This window comes from Sorex fumeus, unplaced genomic scaffold, assembly GCF_029834395.1.
Source record: "Sorex fumeus unplaced genomic scaffold, SorFum_2.1 ptg000018l, whole genome shotgun sequence".
Lineage (NCBI taxonomy): Eukaryota > Metazoa > Chordata > Mammalia > Eulipotyphla > Soricidae > Sorex > Sorex fumeus.
In genome coordinates, this window is record NW_026606075.1 from 8,173,611 (window position 1) to 8,200,231 (window position 26,621).

At 39.7% G+C, this 26,621-nt stretch overlaps 1 protein-coding gene across 6 annotated transcripts in view; it reads left to right on the forward strand.

Annotated features, from left to right (window-relative positions):
• Nucleotides 1-26,621, forward strand: part of ARB2A (ARB2 cotranscriptional regulator A) — a 474,471-nt gene that overhangs the window by 294,501 nt on the left and 153,349 nt on the right. For all 6 annotated transcript variants that reach the window (XM_056112439.1, XM_056112440.1, XM_056112435.1 and 3 more), the window contains 2 exons: nt 3,993-4,109; nt 23,457-23,541. In XM_056112439.1, the coding sequence (XP_055968414.1) occupies nt 3,993-4,109; nt 23,457-23,541 (202 nt within the window). The remainder of the gene's footprint in view (nt 1-3,992; nt 4,110-23,456; nt 23,542-26,621) is intronic.

The window sequence follows — 26,621 nt, forward strand, 5'->3', positions numbered from 1 at the left end:
ACTCTACTACAAAGCAGTAATAATTAAAACAGCATGGTACTGAAACAAAAGTAGAGCTGCAGACCAATGGAACAGAGTCGAATATACTGACATATCCTCCCAAGCATTTGATCATCTAATCTTCGATAAGGGGGCAAGAAAAGTGAAATGGAGCAGGGAAAGCCTCTTTAATAAATTGTGCTGGCAAAACTGGACAGCTACATGCAAAAGAAGTGGGCTCAGATCTCTGCCTAACGCCATGGACAAAAGTAAGATCAAAATGGATTTATGACCTCAACATCAGACCGGAATCCATAAGGTACATTGAAGGCAAAGTTGGCAAAACCCTCCATGACATTGAAGCTAATGGTATCTTCAAAGATGTCATGCCACTGGCCAAGCAAGTGAAAACAGAGATATACAAATGGGAGTATCTTAAACTAAGAAGCTTCTGCACCTCAAAAGAAACAGTGACCAAAATACAAAGACAGTCTACAGAATGGGAAAGGATATTCGCCGAATACACATATGACAAGGGCTTGATATCAAGGATATACAAGATACTGGTTAAACTCCACAAGAAGAAAACATCCAACCCCATCCAAAAATGGGGCAATGAAATGAACAGAAACTTTCTCAAAGAAGAAATCCGAATGGCAAAAAAGCACATGAGAAAATGCTCTACATCATTAATCATCAGGGAGATGCAGATCAAAACCACAATGAGATACCATCTCACACCTCAGAGACTGGCCCACATCCAAAAGAACAAAAGCAACCGATGCTGGCGTGGATGTGGCGAGAAAGGGACACTCCTTCACTGTTGGTGGGAATGTCCACTGGTTCAGCCCTTCTGGAAAACAGTATGGACGATTCTCAAAAAATTAGAAATTGAGCTCCCATTTGACCCAGCAGTACCACTCCTGGGAATATATCCCAGAAAGGCAAAAATGTATAGTCGAAGTGACATTTGCACTTGTTTGTTCATTGCAGCACTCTTTACAATAGCCAGAAACTGGAAGAAACCTGAGTGCCCAAGAACAGATGACTGGTTAAAGAAACTTTGGTACATCTACACAATGGAGTACTATGTAGCTGTTAGAAAAGATGAAGTCATGAAATTTACATACAGGTGGTACTACATGGTACTATCAGGCTATGCGAAATGAGTCAGAAAGAAAGGGACAGACATAGAAATATTGCATTCATCTGGGGAACATAAAGTAACAAAATAGGAGACTAACACCCAAAAATAGCCGAGATAAGAACCAGAGGTTCACCTCATGGCTTGGAGGCCAGCTGCACATGCTAGGGGAAATGGCAGCTCAGATAGAGAAGGGAGCACCAAATGAAGGATGTTGGCAGGATCCTCCCAGGATAGGCGATGCATGCTGAAAGTAGACTCTAGACTGAACATGATTGCCATTCAATGCCTCTTTTGCTAACCAGAGCACCCAAAAGGAGAGAGACAACAAAAGGGAATGCCCTGCCACAGAGGTGGGGTTGGATGGGGGTATTGGGGGTGGGTGGGAGGGATACTGGGATCCGTGGTGGTGGAAAATGGGCACTGGTGGAGGAATGGGTACTTGATCATTGTATAACTGAAACCCAAGCACAAAAATTTGTAAGTCTACAACTGTACCTCATGGTGTTTCATTAATAAATTCTTTTTAAAAAAAGAAGTATAAAGAAGGGGCTGGAGTAATAGAACAGCGGGTAGGGCGTTTGCCTTGCACGCCACCAACCCGGTTCGATCTCCAGTATCCCATATGGTCCCCCAAGCCCTGCCAGGAGTGACTCCTGAGTGCAGAGCCAGGAGTAACCCCTGCGCATCACGGAGTGTAACCCAAAAATGAAAAAAAAAAGTATAAAGGAGAGCTTTTTGCATGTAGATTTTATCATTTATCTTGGAAGGGAAAAAAAGGAGACCCTGTGTTTGTATTGTCTTAAAGTAGAATCAGCCAGTTGGCTGAGAGGTGTCTAATTCCAAAGCAAATGGGCTTAGTTTGGTATGATAAACATGGTATGTGGTGTTCTTTTTATGATCCTTTAGCCTCCTTCAGTGTTCTCCCTTTCTCAAAAATTATGGTAATGTTTTTTGATAGGCAATTCATTGAAATTAATAGCAAATAATGCCTAGTTGCTTTTCTAAAAGAAGGTAAAAGACATATGGTAAAGAAATAAGTGTTGCTATGGGATTCAGGGCTACTTCTTAGTGCATTTTAACTGTACTTTCATTATGATTTCTTGTATTTTCTGTTCAAATTAAGAGTAGCTTTAAATTGTCTGCCATATCATCCTTCACGCCCTACCGAGGTCACGAGTTTCCCCCACGAGCGGCTCTCAGGCACGTCATGGCTCCAGAGGCACAGAAGCCAATCTTGTAATTATCTGGCTCTTGGCAGAAATCCCTTCAGACTTAATTAGTAAAATATCAGAAATCCAAAATCACGCAGCTGCAATAGCGGCCATGAGACATCATATGGTTCTCATAACCAGCTATAGAAAACAAATTTCACAATTCCTTTTCAGCCGTTCTGATTGTTGGGTGGAAACTCTACACAATAATGGTGCATCTTTTGTTGAAATAATGTAATCAAAGTAGAAAGAGAGTTAAGTAGAAATCACCTGCCTCACAGGCATTGGGAGGGGTGGGAGGGGGGTATATTGGGGTTCTTGGTGGTGAAAAATAAGTACTGGTGAAGGGAAAGGTGTTTGATCATTGTTTGACCGAGACTTAAACCTGAAAGCCTTGTAACTTTTCCCACAGTGATTCAGTAAATAAATATAACAAAAATTAAAAAAAAAATAAATTGTCTGCCATAGAGCCAGGGGGAGGGGCAGGATGAGAGGGAGGGATACTGGGTACATTGGTGGTGGAAATTGTACACTGGTGGAGGGATGGATGTTCGATCATTGTATGACTGAAACTCAGTCATGAAGTCTTTCTAACTGTATCTCACAGTGATTCATTAAAAAAAGAAAATTTAGAATTCCTAGTGCTAGCCAAATAAAACCTTCTATGATTCATCGGATGTAGAACTTTTATTTTTGCTATTTCTTTGCTTGCAAGGCTCTGCTGCATTAATTTTTTTAGTTTCATATGTATATATATCTAAGAACTATTTAATTTTATCCATTAAATAGTTATATATTAGTTATATATAACATATTTTATGTATTATGTAGTTATATAATAGCATCTTAGCACTGTCCTCCATTTGTTCATCAATTGGCTCAGTGGGCACCGGTAACGTCTCCACTGTGAGACTTGTTACTGTTTTTAGCATATCGAATACACCACGGGGAGCTTGCCAGGCTTTCCGACAGGGACGGAAGAATCGAACCCGGATCAGCCGCGTGCAAGGCAAACGCCCTACCCGCTGTGCTATCGCTCCAGCCCATAGTTATATAATAATTCTATATATTAAATAGTTATATTAAATACATCCTCAAGAAAGAAGTGAAAGAGTAATCGCTGATATAAATATATAACAAAGTAAAATGTTATTTATAAGGTATAAAAGAAAAGATTTGTGGTCATTTTAAAACAATGAGGACTTCAAGACGGTGATAAGCAGGCCAAGTAAAACTGAGAGTCAGTGTTTCTTTACTGTTTACATGTTTCTTTACTGATGTACCATCGCATGAGACTTTGTAGAAGTCAGTCCTGTAGCTCCCAGTGAACCCTTGAAGCTTTGAAATAGGAAGAAACTCCTACAAGAAAACCTCAGGGATCCTCCCCTTTCCGGGTTTCTTTAATCCTTGATTTGTCAATCCCCGTGAAAAAATGATAGATCTGTGTTGCTTTAAGATGGAAGTCATATTATCTTTGTAAGAGAAAATACTTTTCACATCTCTGCACAAGAACAGGGCCGGTGTTCAGTGTCTGAACAAAAGATACATGTTGCCTTTTACATGCTCAATGCAATGTTATTACCTGCGACTAAGCAGGTCTTACCCAGGAGGGAAAAAATTATAGCCATTATCATATTCTTCTTCTCCTAAAACAGATGATTCAACGAGAAGCAGATGTAAAAAGTAAGGTAACTGCCGTGGCGCTGACAGACTCTGTTCACAACGTGTGGCACCAAGAAGCTGGCAAGACCATTCGAGAATGGATGAGAGAGGTGAGACTAGATTTTTTTCGAGGCTGAAACTTCTTTCTCCAGACAGAACATTTAGAGGAAAAAGAGAAAACTAACCTTAGATGAAATGACAATAGAACACCTTCCTGAAGAGCAAATGCTTTTTGAGAAACCTTCCCATCCCCCCATTTTGGCTTTCTGTATTATTTTTATGCAGAGGTTAAAGTAGAAACTTGGATAGACGAAGTCTATGATCTGCGGGATTATGACATGGTATTTCACATTTCTACCCACTGTTTAGCACTGGGGCTCCTTAATTACTAAAAGGAAGGTTATTCAGTCTCATCTCTTTTTCTTGCAAGGCCGGCAGTATGTGCTGCACTTCGGTGGATTGTCTCACTGCTGCTAATAAGAGGGAAAGTAAAATGCTGAAAGTGTTTGCTAGACCCTTGGGCTAAGGAAAGATTCACAGAGCCCACCATGGTCTATCTAGCTTCTGGCTTCAGAAGTTTTTCTCACTTCCTTAAAGGCTTCTAGGTCTGAAAACTAGCTAGAGCTCATTAAACATGGCTGTGCTAACCTCTCTCTCTCTTTCTCTCTCTCTCTCTCTCAATCTCTCTCGCTCTCTCACTCTTGCTCTCTCGCTCTCTAGCTCTCTCTCCTCAGTTTATTTTAGTCCTACTACAGATACTCAGCTAAAATAATTTCCTTTTTATGAATATTTATCTTCTATTTATCTTCTGACATTATGAATAGTTGATATCACCCATGCAAATCTATAGTAATTGGTCAAAACATATTCCTTGGGGGTTGGAGATACAGAATCTGGTGTAAGGCGTGTATCTTGCATGCAGCTGACCCTGACTTGATCTTCAGCACCACATGAGTCCAAAGGTGTTGCCAGGTACAGCTCTCATGGTCCCCCCCCCAGCACCAAATATGTGACTCTAAAGGCCTCCAGTACAGCAGGCGTGACCTGAGTAATCCCCAGCACTGTCTGGTCAGAGCATTGAACTACCTACCTGTTGGCCAAGAATCAATGGGAGGAGCCCCCAAAATCCCTAAGCACTGCTTGGGAACACCCCCAATCATATTTTATGAATGAGCTGGTTGACCTTCCTGATTTTCTTCCAGTTCTTGTTAACAAGATACCCACGCACTTATTTAACTGACCTTTCAGGTCGTGTGGTGGGTAACCTCTACAGTTCCCCATGTGTGTTATAAAAACCTGAGAGTTCAAAGGTGTTTTCAACTGTATGCTTCCCTTGGCAGAGATAACAAAAATGAACAAATGGTACTGCATCAAATTTAAAAATTTCCTCTTGGAAAAAGAAAACATGGACTAAACATGGGCACCCCTACTGACTGGAATAAAATATTTGCACTCATCTGATAAAGGGTTGCAGTCCAAGATTTATAAAGTGCTCATAATGATCAGCAGCAAAACCCTATCAAAAATGGGGAGAAAACAAATGTTCAATCGATATATGAAAAAGTATTCATCACTTATGATCAGGGAAATACAAATAATCAAACAATCGGATACCATCTGACATAGTGAGAAAGGCACATATCAAAAAAGTCTGAAAACAACCTGCGTGCTTACTGTGAGGTAACTCTTATACACTGCTGGCAGAAATGCTATCTAGTTCAGTTCCTATGGAAAACAGTATGGACGTTTCTCAAAAGTAAAGGTGGAGCTTCATAGGACCCAGCAATCCCACTTCTAATATCTAGCCCAAGGCAGATTTGTAGATAATGAAAGTGTAGTGTATATACTCAATGAAATATTACACAACCACAAGGAATGACAAAATCATGCAGTTTGCTGGATAGAACTCGAGGATATCAGCTTAAGTGAAGTCAGAAGAAGGTCACATACTGAATGATCTCTCTTATCTGCGGTATACAAAATAACATGGCAGCCGAATATAAGGTGCCAGAGTGGGGCAAATCCTTGGATTTAGTTAACCTTAAATTACCTTAGATTACAGTAATGACAAGGCCAGCGGAAAGAAATGGAGGGGAGATGTAAGAAGAGTCAGCATCGAGGTGACAGGGGCGTTGGACACATTGGTGGTATAGAGGTGTGGAATGTGTGTGTGCACATATCTGTATATGTATACATATATATATAGAGAGAGAGAGAACCATCAATATGATGCACAGGCCCCAAGCTATAATAATTAATATTAAAATTGTGTCTCTTCAGAAGGCAGGCTGGCGTGGGGAAGGGAACCTCGAGACAGTGGTGAAGGGAAGTTGATGTTGGTATTAGGATTGTTGGAATATTGTATGGATAAATAGTATGAACACAATTGTAAATCACAATGCCTAAATACAATTATATATATGTATATGAATACATATTAGAGAAAAGAACAGAAAGTGATAGTTGATGTTTGAAGATTGTTTTTCATTAATTTTTAAGGCACCATGGTTTACAAAATCATACATTGTCTCAATAACTCAGACTATATAATCCCATAATTGCGTTATCATAATATTATCAATTTGTTACCATTGTTCTTCTTATTCTCCACTCAAAATAGTTTCACCAAGCAAAAGTCTAAAATGTTTTCATTCCATTTTTGTAAAACTGTAAATAAGTAATTGTATTTTTAAAACATAAACACCAGATGTTTCTCAACCACATTGCCATCCATGTTCCTCCTCCTTACAATATATTGTCATCTTTAGTTGCTCTTTCCAACGGTCTCAACTATTTTTTTTTTTTTGCTTTTTGGGTCACACCTGGCAATGCACAGGGGTTACTCCTGGCTCTGCACTCAGAAGTTACTCCTGGCGGTGCTCAGAGGACCATATAGGATGCTGGGAATCGAACCCTGGTCGGCTGCGTGCAAGGCAAACGCCCTACCCGCTGTGCTATCTTTCCAGCCCCTCAACTATTTTTAAAGAAAAATTTGTGTTTTTCATGCTCATATTTTTTCATGCAGTTTATCTGTCCAAATGTATACATAGAAAGTTTGCATGTTATTTTAGTGGTAGGTTAATTACTGAACTCTAAGTACCTTCTCCTTCCCCACCATGCACACATAATATGGAATTACATACTCCTTCCAAACCGCGAATACTTCTGTTTATCATTTTCAATTTCGATTGCTTCATGTATCATTCTAAATGAAAAATGCAACAAATTTATTGAGTTTTCTTTTTAAAGTATGCTTAACCAAGACTGGCTTAGGTATACCCTTCAGAAAACAAGTTTCTGTGCATTTTTCCAGCTACCTAAAATAGGCAGTAGTTGAATTCTTAATATTAATCAAAACTGTCAGTTTTTGCAAGCAAGCATGACTTTATAACATGCTTTGAATTTTATAAAATATTACAAATGGTGTATTTTCTGATTAGCTCTTTCAGTTGCCTGAAAGAAGCAACATGATTTCATATCACAACTAGCAGAATTCAAAGCCTGATGACTGAACTATGTAGTCTTGAATAATTATTTGATTTCTTTCAGATGCAGTTTTCTTACCTGTAAAATATAATACCTACCTTGGATATATGTTTAGGAAATATGGATGTTTGGAGAATACCTTGAATATATGTTTAGTAAATAATGTGATTTTAAAAAAGACATACAGGGGCCAGAGCAATAGTGCAGTTGAGGGCACTTGCCTTCCACATGGCACATACAGCTTCGATCCCTGGCATCTCTCTTGATCCTTAAATGCAGAGCTAGGGGTAATCCCTAAGCACCACAGGGTGTGGCTCCCCCCAATTTTTTTTTTGCCTTTTGGGTCACACCCAGCAATGATCAGGGGTCACTCCTGGCTCTGCACTCAGGAATTACTCCTGGCGGTGCTTGGGGGACCATATGGGATGCCAGGGATCGAACTCGGGTTGGCCGTGTACAAGGCAAATGCCCTACCCGCTGTGCTATCACTCTGGCTCCCAATTTTTTTTTAAGGATAATAAAATCTGATAGTGTAGTTCAGGGACTAGAGCTCTAGTCTTCCATGTGTGAGAAAGCCCCAACAATGGGAGAGAAAGAAAGAAGAAATAAAGAGGTAACCTTGATTGTGGATGTGTACTAAGGAGAGCAGAATACCAGAATAATGGAGCCTGGGCTGGGGCTGGAGAGATAGTACAGTAGGTATGGTAAAGCATTTGTCCTATACAAATAGTCCTATAGTCTATCCCAATTCAATCCCATTGTACATCTGGTCCCCCAAGCACCTCTTGGAGCAATCCAAAAAAACAAAGAAAATAACAACAAGAAAAAGAAAAGATGATGACCAAGAATACAACTTGAAAAGCAAATTAAGAACTGATGTCAATTCTAGAAAGTCCTGTAATATATAGCAGAAATCAAAAATATCCCATTCCTAATGGAGCTTTGTAATTATTCCTGCTGATATCTTCCCTAAGGAGAAGAGGAGGGGAGCAATCTATATAAATTTGTGTCAGATATGCTTGTAGAAATCCACCTGTATCTATGCACATCCCTCTGTAGAGGATTCAGTGTGATTTGGTGATAATAAAATGTCCCCAAGATTCAGGATGAAATCCACCCTCCTTTTCTTTCACCTCTTTGACTGCCTGTCCGTTCTGTAAGACTCCTTGGAATAATAAAGATCAAAGACGCATGGGTTCAGTAAATAGAAAGGAATATTGTCCTGAGCATCAGTGTTGAGAGAAGAGTGCTTCCTAACACAAGGTGGCCAACTACCACCTCCTCCTCTCCGTTCATTGAAATCTGCTCGAAAACTGAGCTAACATCCATGTACCATTGAAGTAGTACTGTAGGGAACAGGGATGTAACTCCAAGGGGTGGAGCATGTGCTTTGCATCCAGAGGATCTGGTTCTCATCCCTGGCACCACGGGCGGGTGGCGGGGGAGGAAGCTCTGACATGTGTGTGTCCAAATTTGATCATTTTGATGGTGTTTATTTCATTGAGTTTTCAGTTTGGGGCCATATCTTGCAATGATTAGGAACTCCTCTGGACTCAATATTTTTGAGCATCTCTCTCGGTCAGGATCATGCAGTGCTGGGGATTAAACCTGGGTCTCCAACATACATAGCACTCACTCAAGCCCTGTGAGCTATCTGCTCAGCCCAGCGCTGGTGTTTTCTATCTTACTGATCACCAGTAGATGAAGGATTAAACACAGTATTCTTGTATTGTTAGTATAATTTTTAAGTAACAGTTTATTTTAAAGAAAGAATGTCAAGGTGAGTGAGCTACTGGTGTCAATTAGACCAGGTGATACATACTCCCAACCAGAGGACCAAGGCTTTCCAACTTCATAAGGAATGGTCAAAAGTAACCAAAAGTACTCCTAAAACATGCTTCTTGGCTGCAGCTCTGGGATAGTCAAAGATCAGAGGACAAGAATGAACCCACAGGACATCATTATAAGTAAAATAAGTTAGACAAAGAAAGATACTGCATGATCTCACACGTGCAATCTAAAAAGGTTAAGTAAATGGAAGCTGAGAATAATATAGCGGTTTCCAGTTTCAGAGAAATTGGAGAAGCAGAATGTTGTTGATAAAATGGTACAATTTCTTGATGTTGTATAGTCACTAAATCAAAAGTTATCTAATACCCTGGCAGAGTAACAGTAGTTGATAGTGGTGTTTTGAATGCTAAAAATGTACTGAAAGAATAGCTTTCTGGTGGTGAATATGTATACACAAAAAGTGGTAACCCTCTAAGGGTTAATTAGCTGAATAAATGTCATTATTTTATTCTTTTCAAGTATATCTCTCAGGCTTCTTCTTTTCTACATTTACTTTAAAGTTTTTTATCCTGTTTGATTTGAATGTGAGATTGTTTCTTCATTTCTCTTTTTTCTAGCTCATTGCTTGCATATACGAATGCAACAGATTTTTTCTTTATTGTTTCCTTGTACTTTTTTGTATTCATTTATTATTTCTAGTTACTTTGCAGTCTTTAGCATTTTTATATAAAATACGTCCTCTTCAAATAATCATAATTTTATTTCTTCATTTCCAATTTGTATTTCTTTACTTCTTTTTCTTAATTACTGTGACTAGGACTTCCATAACTATATATATATATATATATATATATATATATATATATATACACACACACACACACATATATATATATATATATTTTCTGGAATCACCGTGAGATAGTTACAAGCTTTTATGTTTGGGTTACAGTCACACAATGATCAAACACTCATCCTTCCACCAGTGCACATTCCCCACCAACAATATCCCCAGTATACCCTCCCTTTCCCACCCTCCCCCTGCCTCTGTGGAAGACATGATTCCCCATAATCTCTCTCTGCTTTTGGGCATTATGGTTTGCAGTACAGACCCTGAGAGGTTATCATGTTTGGTCCTTTATCTAATTTCTGCATACAACTCCCATCCCGACCGATTCCTCCAACCGTCTTTTTCTTAGTGATCCCTTCTCTATTCCAGCTGCTTTCTCCGCTTTTGTTCATGAGGGAGGCTTCGACCTATGGAGCAATCTATCTGTCCCATATATCTACTGTCCTTAAGTGTCAGCCTCTTGTTATGTTGTTTTATATTCCACAAATGAGTGCAGTCCTTCTATGCCTGTCCCTCTCTTCCTGACTCATTTAACTTAGCATGATACTAAGTGATTCTCCATGTCTATCCATTTATAAGCAAAGTTCATGACTCTGTCTCTCCTGACAGCTGCATAATATTCCATTGTGTAGATGTACCAAAGTTTCTTTAACCAGTCATCTGTTCTCGGGCACTTGGGTTGTTTCCAGATTTTGACTATTGTGAACTGTGCTGCAATGAACATACAGGTACAGATGTAATTTCTACTGTGCTTTTTTGCATCCTCGGGATATATTACCAGAAGTGTTATTGCGGGGTCATATGGAAACTCAATTTCTAGTTTTTGAAGTACTGTCCATATTGTTTTCCAGAAAGGCTGAATTAGTGGGCATTCCCACCAACAGTGAAAGAGTATCCCTTTTTCCCCACATCCACGCCAGCACTGGTTGATTTTGTTCTTTTGAATGTCTGCCAGTCTCTGTGGTGTGAGATGATATCTCATTGTTGTTTTGATTTGCATTTCCCTGATGGCTAGCGATGTGGGGCATTTTTCCTTGTGCCTTTTGGCCATTTGTATTTGTATTTCTTTTTTGTTCATTTGGTCTCCCCATTTTTGGACGGGATTGGAGGATTTTTTTTTCTTGTACAATTCTACTAGTGTCTTGTATATCCTGGATATTAATCCCTTATCAGGTGGGTATTGGGTAAATATTCTTTCCCATTCTGTAGGCTCTTTCTGTATTTTGGTCACTATTTTTTTTTTTGAAGTGCAGAAGCTTCTTAGTTTGATGTAGTCCCATTTGTTTATGTTTGCTTCGACTTGCATGGTCAGTGTGTTTCATCCTTAAAGATGTTTTTAGCTTCAATGTCGTGGAGAGTTCTGCCTACATTTTCCTCTCTGTACCGTATGGATTCATGTCTGATCTTGAGGTTTTTAATCCACTTTGATCTGACTTTTGTGCCTGGCATTAGACAGAGGTCAGAGTTCATTTTTTTTGCAGGTAGCTATCCAGTTTTTCCAGTACCACTTGTTGAAGGGGTTTTCCTTGATCCACTTCCCATTTCTTGCTCTTTGTCAAAGACTAAGTGGTCGTTTGTTTGGAGGTCTGTGACAGACTATTAAACTCAATTCCATTGGTCTGTTTCTAGCCCAGTAGCATGCTGTCTTAATTACTACTGCTTTGTAGTACAATTTGAAGTTGGGGAGGGTGATGCCACCCGTCTTCTTTTTCCAAGGATTGTTTTAGCTATTTGTGGGGGTTTATTGTTCCATATGAATTTCAGGATTGTTTTGTCTATTTCTTTGAAAAATGTCATGGGTATCCTGATAGGGACCATAATGAATTTGTATAGTGCTTTGGGCAGTATTGCCTTTTTAATAAAATGTTAATGCTACCTATCCATGAGCAGGAATGTGTCTCTATTTCCTGATGTCCTCTTTTATTCCTTAAAGTAGTATTTTGTAATTTTCTTTGTATAGGTCTTTCACCTCTTTGGTTAAGCTAATTCTGAGGTACTTGATTTACTGAGGTACTATTGTGAATGGGCTGGAGTGATAGCACAGTGGTAGGGCATTTGCCTTGCACGCAGCCAATATGGCTGACCTGAGTTCGATTCCTCCGCCCCTCTCGGAGAGCCCGGCAAGCTACCGAGAGTATCTCGCCGACACAGCAAGGCCTCCCCGTGACGTTTTCAATATGCCAAACACAGTAACAAGTGTCACAATGGAGATGTTACTGGGCCCGCTCGAGCAAATCGATGAACAACGGGAGGACCTTGACCGTAACTATTGTGAATGGGATTTTTTTAAATATCTCTTTCTTCTCTTTAGTTATTTGTATACAAGAAAGCCATGGGCTTTGGGGTGTTGATTTTGTAGTCTGCCACTTTACTAAACCGACCTATTATTTCTGGGAGCTTTTCTGTAGAATCTTTAGGATTTTCTAAGTATAGTATCATTTCATCTGCAAATAGTGATAGTTTGACCTCTTTCTTTCCTATCTGTATTCCCTCGATACCTTTCTCTTGCCTAACTGCAATTGCCAGGACTTCCAATAATATACTGAATAGAACTGGGAAACCTTGTCTTGTGCCTGATCTTAGAGGGAAGGCTTTTAGTTTTTTCCCATTGAGAATGATACTTGCCGTGGGCTTGTGGTAGCTGGCTTTGACTATATTGAGGAAAGTTCCTTCAATGCCTCTTTTGCTGAGAGTTTTTATCATAAACGGGTGCTGATCTTGTCTAATGCTTTCTCTGCATCTATTGATATGATCATATGGTTTTTATCTTTTGTTGATATGATGGATTATGTTGATTGATTTCCAAATGTTAAACCATCCTTGCATCCCTGGGATGAATCCTCCTTGGTCATGCTGTATGATCTCTTTGATGTGTCATTGGATTCTATTTGCTTATAGTTTGTTGAGGATCTTTACGTCTGTGTTCATCAGGGATATCAGCCTGTCATTCTCTTTCTTTGTGGTATCTCTGTCCGCTTTTGGTATCAGGGTGATATTTGCTTCATAGAAACTGTTCGGAAGTATTTTTGATACTTCAATTTTTGTGGAAAATCTTAAAGAGGATTGGGAGTAAGTCCTCTTTTAAAGATTTGGAAGAATTCACTAGTGAATTCATCTGGGCCAGGACTTTTGTGCTTGGGGAGACTTTTTATTACCGTTTAAATTTCCTTGGTGGCAATAGGTCTGTTCAGGTATTCCAGGTCTTCTTGGTTCAGCCTTGGAAGGCTATAGAAATCTAGGAATTTATCCATTTCCTCGAGGTTTTCGTGTTCCGTGCAATAAAGCTTCTCAGAGTACTCCCTGAGGATCCTTTGAATTTCTGTAGTTTCTGTTGTAATGACTCCCTTTTCATTTCTGATTGGTTTTTTTAGGGTTTTCTTTCTCCCTTTTTTTGTGAGATTTGCTAGAGGCTTATCAATCTGGTCTATTTTCTCAGGGAACCAGCTCTCGCTTTCATTAATCTTTCAGATTCTTTTTTGGGTTGCCATCTCGTTAATCTCTGCTCTGAGTTTTTATTATTTCCTTCCTCCTATTCGTATTGGGCTCTTTTTGTTGGTCAGTCTCCAAGCTCTTATGTTCTGAGGTTAGGTTATTTATGTGGGCTCGCTCCTTCTTCCTGAGGAATGTTTGTAGAGCTATAAACTTTCCTCTTAACACACCTTTTGCTGTGTCCCCTAAGGTTTGGTATCTTGTGTCCTCATTTTTGTTCATATCCAGGAATCTTTTGATTTCCTCTTTGATTTCCTTTCTAAGCCACTCTTTGTCCAATAGTGAGCTCTTTAATTTCCAGGTGTTTGATTTTTCTCGTCCGGGATCTGGATTTTATTTTTCCCTCAGATGAAGTATGTCCTTGCTAAGCTTGAGTCTGGCTGATCTATCAAAATGTGATAAAGCGGTGTTGAAGCCTCCCACTAGTATTTTGTTGCTATCGATGTCTTTCTCCAAGTCTATGAGTAGTTGTTTTAAGTACTTTGCTGGTCCCTCATTAGGTGCATATACATTTAGTATTGCAAGTTCTTCCTGTTGTACCGATCCCTTGATCAATAAGAAATGGCCTTCACTGTCTCTTGTGACCTTCTTCAGTCTGAAATTAATGTGGTCTGATACTAGGATGGCTACTCCAGTATTTTTATGAGACTAGTTTGACTGTAGGATTGTTTTCCAGCCTTTGACGTTGAGCCTGTGTTTGCTCTGACTATTGAGATGCTATTGAGATGTGTTTCTTGCAGGCAGCAGAATGTTGGGTTCACATTCTGCCACTCTGTGTCTTTTAATTGGCGCATTTAGCCCATTGACGTTGAAAGAGATTATTGTTATGGGGTTTTGTTCCATTTTTGTGTTGAAACTTGGTGTATTTGAGGGGCCTATCTTGTCTTAAATTAGCCCATTTAGCTGTTCTTGTAACCATGGTTTTGAGTCTATGAAGTTCCTGAGCTGTTGTTTGTCTGTGTGTTGTTCCTTCTGTTATGAATGAGAGTCTCGCTGGGTAAAGTATTTTTGGTGAGGCATTTATGTCATTGAGTTTTTTCACTATATCCCACCACTGTTTTCGGGCCATGAGGGTCTCAGCAGACAAATTGGCTGTGAATCTTAAGGATGCTCCTTTATAGGCAATTTCTTTCTTTGATCTTGCTGCTTTCTGAATTTTCTCTCTATCTAAGGTTTTTGTCATTTTGATCAGGATGTGTCTTGGGGTATTTTTATTCGAATTTCTTCTAGCTTGGGGTATTTTTATTCGAATTTCTTCTAGGCCTTAGGGCCTCCTGAATGTGGTCACCTGTTTTCCTCAGCTCTGGAAATGTCACAGCAATGATGTCTTTGACAGTTTCTTCTTCATCCGGGTTTTCTTCCTGTCCCTCTGGGACTCCAATAATTCTTATGTTACTCTTCTTGGCTTCATCATGATCTCCTCTAGTCATCTGCTCCCGGATTGTGAATCTCTTTTCCATTTTCAGCTCTTTTCTGGAGAGTCTCTGGACTTCATCTTCGAGCTCACTGATTCTTTCCTCAGCAGCTGTTTTCTGCTGCTGAGGCCTTCCACTGAGTTTTCCAATTTGCCTACCAGGTTTTTCAGGTCTGACATTTCCGTTTGTAATTTTGTTTGCATTTTCCTCATTTTGACCTTCAAATCCTCTTGTCTTTTCTTGGCATTGCTTTCCATTCTTTCTTTTAGCTCCCTAAACATCCTCAATAGCTCCCTTCTAAATTCTTTGTCAGAGAGGTTGTCTACCACTTCATTAATGTTGGGGTCTTCTGGGCTAGCCTCTTCAGTAAGTAAGCTTTGTGGGCTTCTGCGTTGCTTTACCATTGTGACCTGTGTGGTTCAGATCTTCATGCTCACTGTTACTACTCTGCTTATGATGCGGAATTAATTGAGATGGGCTTAATGAATTATTGGCTAATTTGTTTCTGGTGATTCAGCTAACCTAGTGAAAGTTCTATCTAAGAGGATAACTTATGGTTCCTATGGGATATATAGGGGGAGAATAGGCTGGGGGAAGGGGCCTTGCCGCCGTGTGGGTAGCTGGATGAGTGAGCAGAGGCTGCCCAGAACGGTTCAGCTTTGGGTGCGCACATTGTGCCTCAATTCCCATCCCCCACAGACCAAGGATAAAAACCGGCCATTCAAACTACTTCAGCATTGGGAGGTTGTAAATTTGTCCATTTTTCCTTGGTGATTTTTTTTTATGGATTTTTATTTGGTTTTGGGGCTACACCCACTAGTGTTCAGGGATTATTCCTGGCTCTGTGCTCAGGAATCACTCCTGCTGGGTTTGAGGGACCATATGGGAAGCCAGGGATAGAACTCCGGTTGGCTGAGTGCAAGGCAGGCATCCTCCCCACTGTGCTGTCACTGTAGCCCCATTGATTCTCTTTCTCTACATATGTTCATATTAATCTCATGTTTTGTATTTTCATAGTGTCATTTGTAATTTTACCTTTTTCATTCTTGATTTTTTTTTATTAGCGTTTATACTAATTTTCTTCCTTTTTGTTTTCTTGTTTGGGCTATTTTATTAAAAATTTATTTATTTATTTATTTATTTATCTTTATTGAATCCCCGTGTGATAGTTACAAAGCTTTCATGTTCGAGTTTCGGTCATACAGTGATCAAACACCCATCTCTCCACCAAAGCACATTCTCCGCCACCAATGTCCCCAGTATACCCCCCTTTCCAACTCTCCGTCTGCCTCTATGACAGACAACTTCCCCCATACTTTCTCTCTACTTTGGGGCATTATGGTTTGCAATATAGATACTGAGAGGCTGTCACGTTTGGCCCTTTATCTGCTTTCAGCACACATCTCTCATCCCGAGTGACTCTTCCAACCGTCATTGACTTAGTGATCCTTTCTCTATTCCAGCTGCCTTCTCCCCCCAGCTCATATTGCCCAAGTATGGAACAATATTCCTCGCCTTTGTGCCTACTATCCTTGGGTGTCAGTCTCATATTGTGTTATTTTATATTCCTCAAATGAGTGCAGTCATTCTATGTCTGTTCCTCTTTTTCTGACTCATTTCACTTAGCATGATGCTTTCCATGACTATCCACTTATAAGCAGATTTCATAACTTTATCTTTCCTAACAGCTGCATAGTATTCCATTGTGTAGATGTACCAAAGTTTCATTAACCATTTGTCTGTTCTCGGGCACTCCAGCAGTTTCCAGATTCTGTCTATTGTGAGCAGTGCTGCAGTGAACATGCAGGTGCAGATGTCATTTCTACTGTGCTTTTTTTTTTTTGGTTGCACCCTTGGGATATATTCCCAAAAGTGGTATTGTGGGGTCATATAGAAGCTCAATTTCTAGTTTTTGAAGGAATGCCCATATTTTTTTCTGAAAAAGTTGGACCAGTCAGCATCGTTTACTGATTTTTTTTTACCATATTTTACCATCGTTTACCATATTTTCATCAGCGCAACTATGTAAGGCCTTATCTATTTTACTTTTCCTTTTAAAAACTGGTTTAAGTCTCCTATTTTGTAACTTTATCTTCCCCAGATGAATGCAGTCTTTCTATGTCTGTTCCTCTGTTTCTGACTCATTTCTCTTAGCATGACACTTTCCATGTATTACCACTTGTATGTAAATTTCATGACTTCATCCTTTCTAACAGCTGCATAGTACTCCATTGTGTAGATGTACCCAAGAATAGCCAAGATAAGTACCAGGAGGTTTACTCCATGGCTTGGAGGCCAGCCTCACACTCTAGGGGTAAAGGCAGCTCAGATAGAGAAGGGAGCACCAAATAAAGGGTGTTGGGAGATCCTCCCAGGATGGGAGATACATGCTGAAAGTAGACTATAGACAGAACATGATTGCCACTAAATTCCTCTTTTGCAAACTACAGCACCCAAAAGGAGAGAGAGAACAAAAGGGAATGCCCTGCCACAGAGACAGGGTAGGATGGGGGGATGGAGGGTGGGAGGGATACTGGGGTTAGTGGTGGTGGTGAATGGTTACTGGTGGCGGGATGAGTACTCGATCATTGTATAACTGAAACCCAAGCATAAAAATTTGTAAGTCTACAGCTGTTCCTCATGGTGTTTCACTAATTAAAATAAATAAATAAATAAATTTAAAGCAAAAAAAAAACTGATTTTACTGATCTTTTTATTTTCTATCTTATTTATTTTCATCTGTTTTTCATTATTTCCTTCCTTCTACTTATTTTTTGTATGTCCTTCTTTTTCTATTTCCTTCACAGTAAAGTTAGTTTACTTGAGAGTTTTCTTGTTTCTTGATGTAGCTTTGTATTGCTATGAACTTCACTCAATACTGTTTTTGTCTCATCTCATAGGGTCTAATAGTATCTCATTTCCACTGTTCAAGTAATTGTTTTCCCTTTGATTTTTATGTTAACCCAAGAGTTGTTCAGATGCATCGTTAAGTTTCAGAAATTTCTAATTTTTCATATAGGGTTGATGTCTCAGTTCATGCATATTGTTTTGATTGAAAAAGATGCCTCATTTATTTTGTCTTCCTATATTTACTGAAACTTGATTTTTCTTCCAACAAGCCATCTATCCCTAAGACTGGTCCACTTCAGATGAATATGTTGTCTTTCCTCTTGGAATGGGAATTTCAGCATGTGTCTGTTAAGTGCATTTGATTAGTTGCCACACTTAAAACCATTATATCCCTACTAAATTCTTTGTGTTTGTTTGTGGGGGAGGCGTTGGGGCGCAAGCGCAGGGCTCACTTAGCGTGGTTCTCTAGGTTCACTCCAGGTGATGCTCAGGAAGCCAAATGGTGCCAGGAATTGAACCTAAGCCTCCTGCACTCAACATATGAGCTCCAGCTCTTTGAGCTTTCTCAGTGCTTTGTTAGTAATATCAGTTTTAGTCTGGCTGATAAACTAATTGATTCAAGTGGTATGCTGAAATTCTCTGTTATAATCATGCCGTTATTTCCTTTTGAATCTCTTATTATACTTTTTTATAAAATATACCTGTGTTGGTGGGCTGGAGCGATAGCACGGAAGGTAGGGTGTTTGCCTTGCACACAGCTGACCCAGGTTTGATTCCTCCACCCCTCTCAGAGAGCCAGGCAAGCTACTGAGAGCATCCCTTCCTCTCGGCAAAGTCTGGCAAGCTACCTGTGACGCATTTGATATGCCAAAAACAGTAACAAGAAGTCTTACAATAGAGACGTTATTTGGGCCCGCTGAAGCAAATCAAGGAATAACGGGAGGACAGTGCTCACAGTGCTAACCCCTGTTGGTAACATTATATTAATGAGAGTTATATCAGTGTTGGTGATCACTTTGATAATTATACATTATTGTATTAATGTTTATCTTCTATAATCTTTTTTATTGTTGCATCTGTCTTAACAGATATGTGACTAACCGTTCGTGTCCATTTTTCTGTTATTAGCATAGTCTCTTCAGTTTTCACTACATCTATGTTTATCTTTAGATCTGTATGAATCTCTTTTATGTACTGTGTAGAGGAATTCTTTAAATACTTAATGTAATTTTTTCATGAGTTTTTATCTATATTTGTATGATTTGTTTCCTTTTAATTTCTTTGGAGAGTCTCTTTTTCATATTTATATATGAGTGTATGTGTGTTATCTTAAGAAAATCATTGTTTATCATGATTATCATGGGAATTGTATCAGTCTTTTTGTGTAAAGATCATCTTTTTTTCTGTGTGTGTTCTTGTATCTACTTGTCTTCATTAGACAAAAGTCTCTCCTTCACCTCCTCCCAATTAATATTTTTATTGTCTAATTTTATTCTTGTATATGTTTTTCATTTTGTATTATAGTTTAATACTTTGCTTCAGGTTTTATTTAAGCTTTTCTTTTCATGTAGAAGAAATCCTCTCAGCATTTTTTGTAGTCCAGTTGTGTGCAGGCAAACTCTATTAGCCTTTTTGGTTGAATTGGTAGACCCTTTATTTCTCTTATTTGAAAGGTAGTATTTTAATGGATTCTAGTTTTATCTTTTAAAGTTGTTAATGTTTCATTCTACTTTCTCTTAGCCAGTAGATTTTCTACTAATAGATCTAATGATAGTTTTATTGTGGTGCCTTTGTATGCTTTTTTTTTCTTTGCACTCTTTAATATTTTTTCTTTATTGTTGACTTTGATAACTTGGCGTTGTAACTTGATGAAGGGTTGTTGTGTTTTTTTTTCTTTTTGGGTTATACCCAGTGATGCTCAGAGGTTACTCCTGGATCTACACTCAGAAATTACTCCTGGCGGTTCTTGGGGGATCATATGGGGTGCTGGAGATCGAACCCAGGTTGGCCATGTGCAAGGCAAATGCCTTACCCGCTGTGCTATCGCTCCAGCCCCCAATGCAGGGTTTTTTTGCATTTGGAAATTTCATTGTCCTATCAACTTACTAGACTTCTGGAGTTAGCTCTTTCTGCACTCTCGGGATGTTTTCAGCTATTATTTCTTTAAATTCGCTGTTCCCCGCCCCCCCCTTTCCCATTTTCTGGTATACCCATGATCCTTATGTTTCTGCTTCTTGTTGAATCTGATCCTTTTTATTTTTCCTAAATCTTTTTTCTCTCTCCTCTACCTTATGTGTCATTTTTACCTTCAGTTCTGCTGATTGTTACCTCCTCAAGATACATCTGCTTGCAGTGCTCTCCATGGACATTTGCATTTTGTGTATCAATATTCTCAACATCTGCTTATTGTTCTTGTAGCTCCAATTTCTTTGGTACTAATTTCTTCTGATCCTTCATTTCTTTCTAATTTCATCACGGTTTCATTTTGTTAGAGGGCATTTAGCATATCTCATTGGTTTTCTTCATCATCGTTATTTTTAATTCACTGTCATTGGACTCTTCATTTCCATGTAAATAAGATTTATTTCTAAAGATTTTTATTTCTCATTCTTTCTCTGTCACAGCATTTGTTATTCCTGGAGTTTACATTGTTTTTTTTTTTTTCCAGAAGGAAATGTTGTAATTCTGGTTTTGGAGTTCTTTTCTGTGTTTCATAACTTCAGTGGTGTGGGGAGATTGCGGTCAACCTCTCAGGAGTTTCCTCCATTTACTGTCCTGCATGGGTGGGGCCAGCCTAGATATAAAATGCCTTGAGGTTCCCACTCCCCTAGTGACTCAATTCATTCATAATCTGAGCCCCAGAGGCCACACTCCCAGATTTCTTCTCCAGGTCTAGCCACACACTGCTGTAGTGGTCATGGCTTACTTGAAGATAGATACCTCTGGTTCTCCTAGAGACAATAGGAAATCATTGAGAATTCTATGCTGAACCCTTGCTAAAATATTTTCAATTTTATTAGATCTGGAGCTGAGGTTTAGTACTGGATCACATGCTCCTGGGCCCTGCTACAGGACAAATACATGTGTGCAGACATGGGGCTTAGTTATGAAGACAGACTTTCCTGAGTCTCCAGGAAGCTGAAGGAGTCTCAATCTACCACACTTTTCCAACTAAAATCATGAGAGCTTTGTGTCCTGCTACAATACCCAGCTTCAGGAGTCTTCTCCACCGTGAGGAGATTCAATGGAGTCTAGAGATATATGTCTCCTCCTCCAACGTCTAAATATCTCCACCTCTCTCTTGTCCCTATGCTGCTGTGACTTAGCACTGACCATCTAACTGTCCTCTCGCAATTCTACCAACACCAGAGGCCTGACAGTCCTCGCCGCCAGGAACCCACGTGACTTTGTCCCTCTGCCAGTACCTTCATGTGTGCGGAGAGTGGTCTCAGGATGGTGGTGGCTGGTCCTGGAGGTTTTTGGCTGCCGGAGCCCTGATCGGGGTGGGGAGGAAGGCTCAACCCGCTCCCCTCCAAGGGGCCCTGGCGGCGAGGACAGTCAGGCGCGGGGGCAGGAGACTGACTGCAGGTCAGCAAAATTAAGACTGACATAACACATAGGTAATAGCCAAATTGCATCAGATTTGGAAGTATCTAATAGGATGGATAATAATTAAAATATATATCTAATTCTAATCATTGTCTGTCTGTTGGTAATGCCAACTGCTGTCATTGAAAAGACTGAATTTTTTTCAGAAAAATAGAAAGAGAAAGTCTTCATTGAAGCTATCTCCTTGTATCATTGGAAGCCTATTTTTATTACCTATAGAAGTCATGATTTTGAATTTATTAGGAGCTGTGATGAATGATAAAACAAATCATCCATTTACATATCTTGACACTGCTTTGGAGAATACGTATTTCTTACAAGCAAGTGTCACATTGTATATAAAAGCTGGCTAATTGTGTGCTAATCTTCTGCATTATCTAGAACTCTCTGATGTGGTAGTCTATCAATGGTAATATTAATTTTCCTTATTTCAAATGTATGAAATATCTTCTAAAACCCAATTTCTTTAGTAATTTCTCTTCTCTTGTATAATTTTGCATTCATCTGCTAATTAAGATGAGAAGTGCAAGTTATAGAAAATATATCCTCTTTCACCCGTCAAGCGTTTGTAGTAGATGAAAATACTAGCATTCTGTCCATTTTAAATGTAAAAATGAGAAAAGCATTTAAGAACATTACTAGATGTTGTGTTTGTTTTCATGTTTTTTTTGCCTGCACAGTTCAATAGTTTCATTGATCTACTGTTTCTTACAAAAATCTGCCATGCTTTGTGAACCTCAGTTTCTAATCTCATACAGCAACCCTTCCTTTATGTTAGTTCTGCTCTCCCTGGTCCCAGAACAGTAGGGTTGCCTTGACAAATCTATTCAAAAGCCATCCCTCAGCCTTTATTGGTGGGGACTGGGGCCTTTGAAATTCTCTCCTCACTGCAACACAGCTGACATCTTCTTCCAGACAGAATGAATTAAGGAAATACAATAAGACACTTGATCTACCAGTCAAGGATCTTTCCACAGTGAAGACGGATTCCATGGTGCACAACCAGGGCAGCAAGCATCTAAAAATACACAATACATGCTTGTTTACCAGAATAGCAATCAGCGATTTCGCCAACATGATTGATAGGATGATTTCTTTTAAAATAAAATCTGTCTGGAAATTGAGTGTGTGTGTGTGTGTGTGTGTGTGTGTTGGATTTTTTTTGTTTAAAAAAACATGAAATTAATCACATATTTAGGCCAGATTTCCAGACTTGAAATATCTAGAAAAAATATAGATTACTTTTTATTTCACTTGAGTTGAAAATCATTTTTTTAATCTCCAAACTTATTATTATATTATTAAATGTACCTCTTTGTTACCCAGACACATTAGGAAATTTATGATGAGTTGTAAATCATTTTTATCTTTAATATTGAAGATTGTGTCCACAGACATAGCTTCTGTTTAGCAGGTTATGTTTCTTTTGAACTGTTTTGATCGTCTTCTTTGAAACCAGTTATAGTAAATATTACAAAACAATATTTTTAGCATGAACAATATTTTAAGAATAAGTGAAAACTATATTTCCTCTGTTGTTGCAAATACAAAGAATATAGTTCCTATTCAAAATGTACTCATTCTTTTACAAGTTTTTATTTACATTTATTTCCAGTTGGAATTTAAGAATATGCACCTTTAAGATATTTTCCTTAATTCTGTTGCCTGTATTTATTTGTTTACTTCTAGTGATGTAGTTTTCTCTTAGAAATATTCACATAGTGTCACAATTCACATAAAATTACATGGCCTCTTGTTGTTTGCACGGCTTATTTGCTAAGTTGTAAAGATATTTTGTTTATTGTCATGTTGAGGATAAATACTATTTACATACATTTTCGCTATATTAAAAATAAATTTAATATACTTCTTGGTTTTGGTTACATAAGATAACACATTTCTGCAGCCTAAATTGTTGGTCCTGATTTAAATCTTGTTTAAAGATTGTTGTCTCTTTTGTATTGCAGAACTGTTGTAACTGGGTCTCCAGTTCAGAGCCATTAGACACATCAGTGGAATCCATGCTTCCTGACTGCCCCCGCGTCTCAGCAGGTATGTGTTTGATGAGAGATGCATGGAGCCCTTTTCCAGGCCCATGCAAAAGGGTTAGCAGCCCTTTTCTGCTAACCAAAATGTGGAGATCCATTTTGAAAATTAAACATTTTGTTCTGACATTGAATCATTAAGAGAATTATTGGTAACATGAGGCAGGGATCTGATCTACTACCCAAAATTCATTCAGTAGCTGAAAATACATTCCCACAATCTCAGTAAACTAAGTGATGTGTTTTGATAAGTAATAGAGACAGTGTGTGTGTTGAAGTTTAGGGAAATAAATTGTGCTTAAACTTGAAAATTGGTTAAAATAAGGACAAGGAGAGTCGGAGAGATAGTATGGATATTGAAGCACTTAGCTTGCATATGACCTGTGCATATTATACCGCCAGCACCACGTGGGGCCCCCAAGCCTTGCCAGGTACAGCCATGGAGGCCATGAGTGTTTTCAGAGTGCCCGGGGAATTTGTGGTGCCACAGGGCCCAAGCAACACTGCATCCTCAATCATTCATGATGAATCTCCATCCCAGTTGGCTGAGAGTTACCAGGTGGGACTTACCAAGCCTACTGAGCACTGCTCAGGAGACTGAAATGTTTTCATAATAATAACTGAGTAGCCATACAGGATCTCTAGCAGATTATTTGTATAATTCAGTATCGATTCAGTGATCTGACAGTCAATGAAATGAGTTCAGAGAGGAATGTTGTCTGTAGAACAGTTTTTCATGAAATATATTTTGTCTGAACTTTATGTGTTACATAGCATTTAGTTTCCATGAGGTGGTTTGGGATGGCATTCTAGGCAAAAGAAACTGCAACGTAAGGAGTAACAACTGGAATTGATCTCCAAATGTTTACAGGGAATGAAAAACAAGAGTAGTCTGTTTATTGAAGGTAAGAAGCGGAAAGGTGAGCACCTCAGGAAGGAGATTGGCAACCAACAGTCTAAGGATGGCATTGATTTCTAGTCTACAGGATTTGTACTCTAGTATCTAATCCCTGATAAGAGGAGAGGTGACAGTTTTCATTGCTTTCTGGTTTTGACTCTTGCAATTCCTAACTTAGTCTGAATGGGAAACAATCGAGCTCTGGGCTCTGGTTTTGGCTGCAGGGTAGAAATGGGTTTGCTTTGGCTTTGGCCAGAGAAAGAACAGAAGTTGGGAATATGAAGTGGTGCATGTAAAAATTGCTAGGTAGAGCAATTCACTAAGTACTTGGAGTTGCAGATATGTTTTACATTTAGATGAATTCATTTGGATTAAAGGCCCTCCCGTTGATCGTCGATTTGCTCGAGCGGGCCCAGTAACGTCTCCATTGGAGACTTTGTTGTTACTGTGTCTGGCATATCGAATACTCCCGGTAGCTTGCCGGGCTCTCCGAGAGGGGCGGAGGAATCGAACTCGGGTCGGCCATGTTGGCCGCTTGTAAGGCGAACGCCCTACCCGCTGTGCTAAATACTGGCTGAAAACTATTGTGAAGCTAGAGAGCTAGAACAGCAGGCAGGGCACTTGCTTTATATGTGGCCAACCCAGGTTCAATCCCAGGCATCCTATATTATCTCCCAAACACTTCCAGGTGTGATTCCTTCGTGTAGAACTAGGAGAGAACCCTGAGTACCATCGAAGGTGGCCAAAAAAGCAATAAACAAAACTAAATAAATAAAATACAGGGACTTGAAAGATAGTACAGTCTGTAGGGTGTTTGCCTTGCTGACCCACAGTCAATGCCAGGCACCACATATATGGTACCCCAAAGCTTTGCCAAGTGTGATCTCTGAGCCCAGAGCAGGAAGTAAGCCCTGAGCAGAGCCAGATGTAGCCCCAAAATAAAACAAAATAGTACAAGTACGTGGAAAATGTGTCAGTACCTAGTTGCCAAAACGACAGTTAATTACTGAGGCTGGAGAAATAGTATGTCAGGTAATAGCACGGCACTTGCTTTGCATGCAGCAGACCCAGGTTTAATTGCTGGCATCCCAACAAACAGTCCCTGAGTCGACCAGGAGTGTGGCCCAGCTCTCGCTTTCTCTCTCTCTCTCTCTCTCTCTCTCTCTCTCTCTCTCTCTCTCTCTCTCTCTCTCTCTCTCTCCCTCCCCCCTCCCTTTTGGGCCTTATAGTTTGCCCAACCATGGACCAATAAATTGTTATATTTTATCTTAAGACATCAAGTCTTTGCATGAGGGATGACTAAGGTGTTGTTACAGGTTTAGCTTTCTACGTTAATGTTCTGTTAATTGAGATTGGTTGCCTTTTCCCATTTGTGGTACTACTACTGGTTTGTCGGAGTTATAAAGTTCGAGATGTCAGAAAGTTAAGAATTTTTATCAGTAATGATTGATTTTTAACTGGGGTCTGGGCAGCTTTGGGGTGTGGATGTGACTGCTGGGGCTTCCGAAGGTACAGGGAAGTTGGAGGAGGTAACCCATCCCAACTCTGAGAAAGCCTGGAGATCATCAGTCACAAAAAACACATACCTGAATTTTCAGCAGGCTAATTTCATAGTGAATTTCTTCCTGAGACTAGAGTCCAGCTGTCTGGACAATTTTCTGCGGCTTGTTGATCTCTTTCAAGATTTATTTATGAGTCTCTGGAGCAAGGCAGCTAGGTCTTGCTCTTGCATGGCAGCACTGGAGGTGGTTCATGGGTGTGACTCCCACATACCTAAATTTTGGGCAGTTTAATTTCTCAGAAGACTTGGTCCCGAGTCGATGGAGTCCACCTGAAGGTATGACAGAGACTTTGGGGTGTCAGGAAGCCTGAAGGCACCATCAGGCGGTTGATGCTCTTGTCCAGCAAACCCAGGTGGACCTGCTAGAGATGCTACCCCCTCTGGGCCCAGCAGTGGTAGGGACCAGGGTGGCAGCTGTGCCACCACTGCCATTCCACTGGACCCTGGCCAGGGGACTCTCATACTCTTCCTCAGGTCTGGTCTCCGGGTGGTCGGAGCCCAGGGAACTGAAGGACTCCCAGGATATTTTTCTCCAAGACTTCCTGCAGGCACCAACTACAGCGAGGCTGGTCGGAAGAGCAGTGGCAGCATTAGGCATGGCGGGGCCTCAGGCCATCAAGGATGCCCA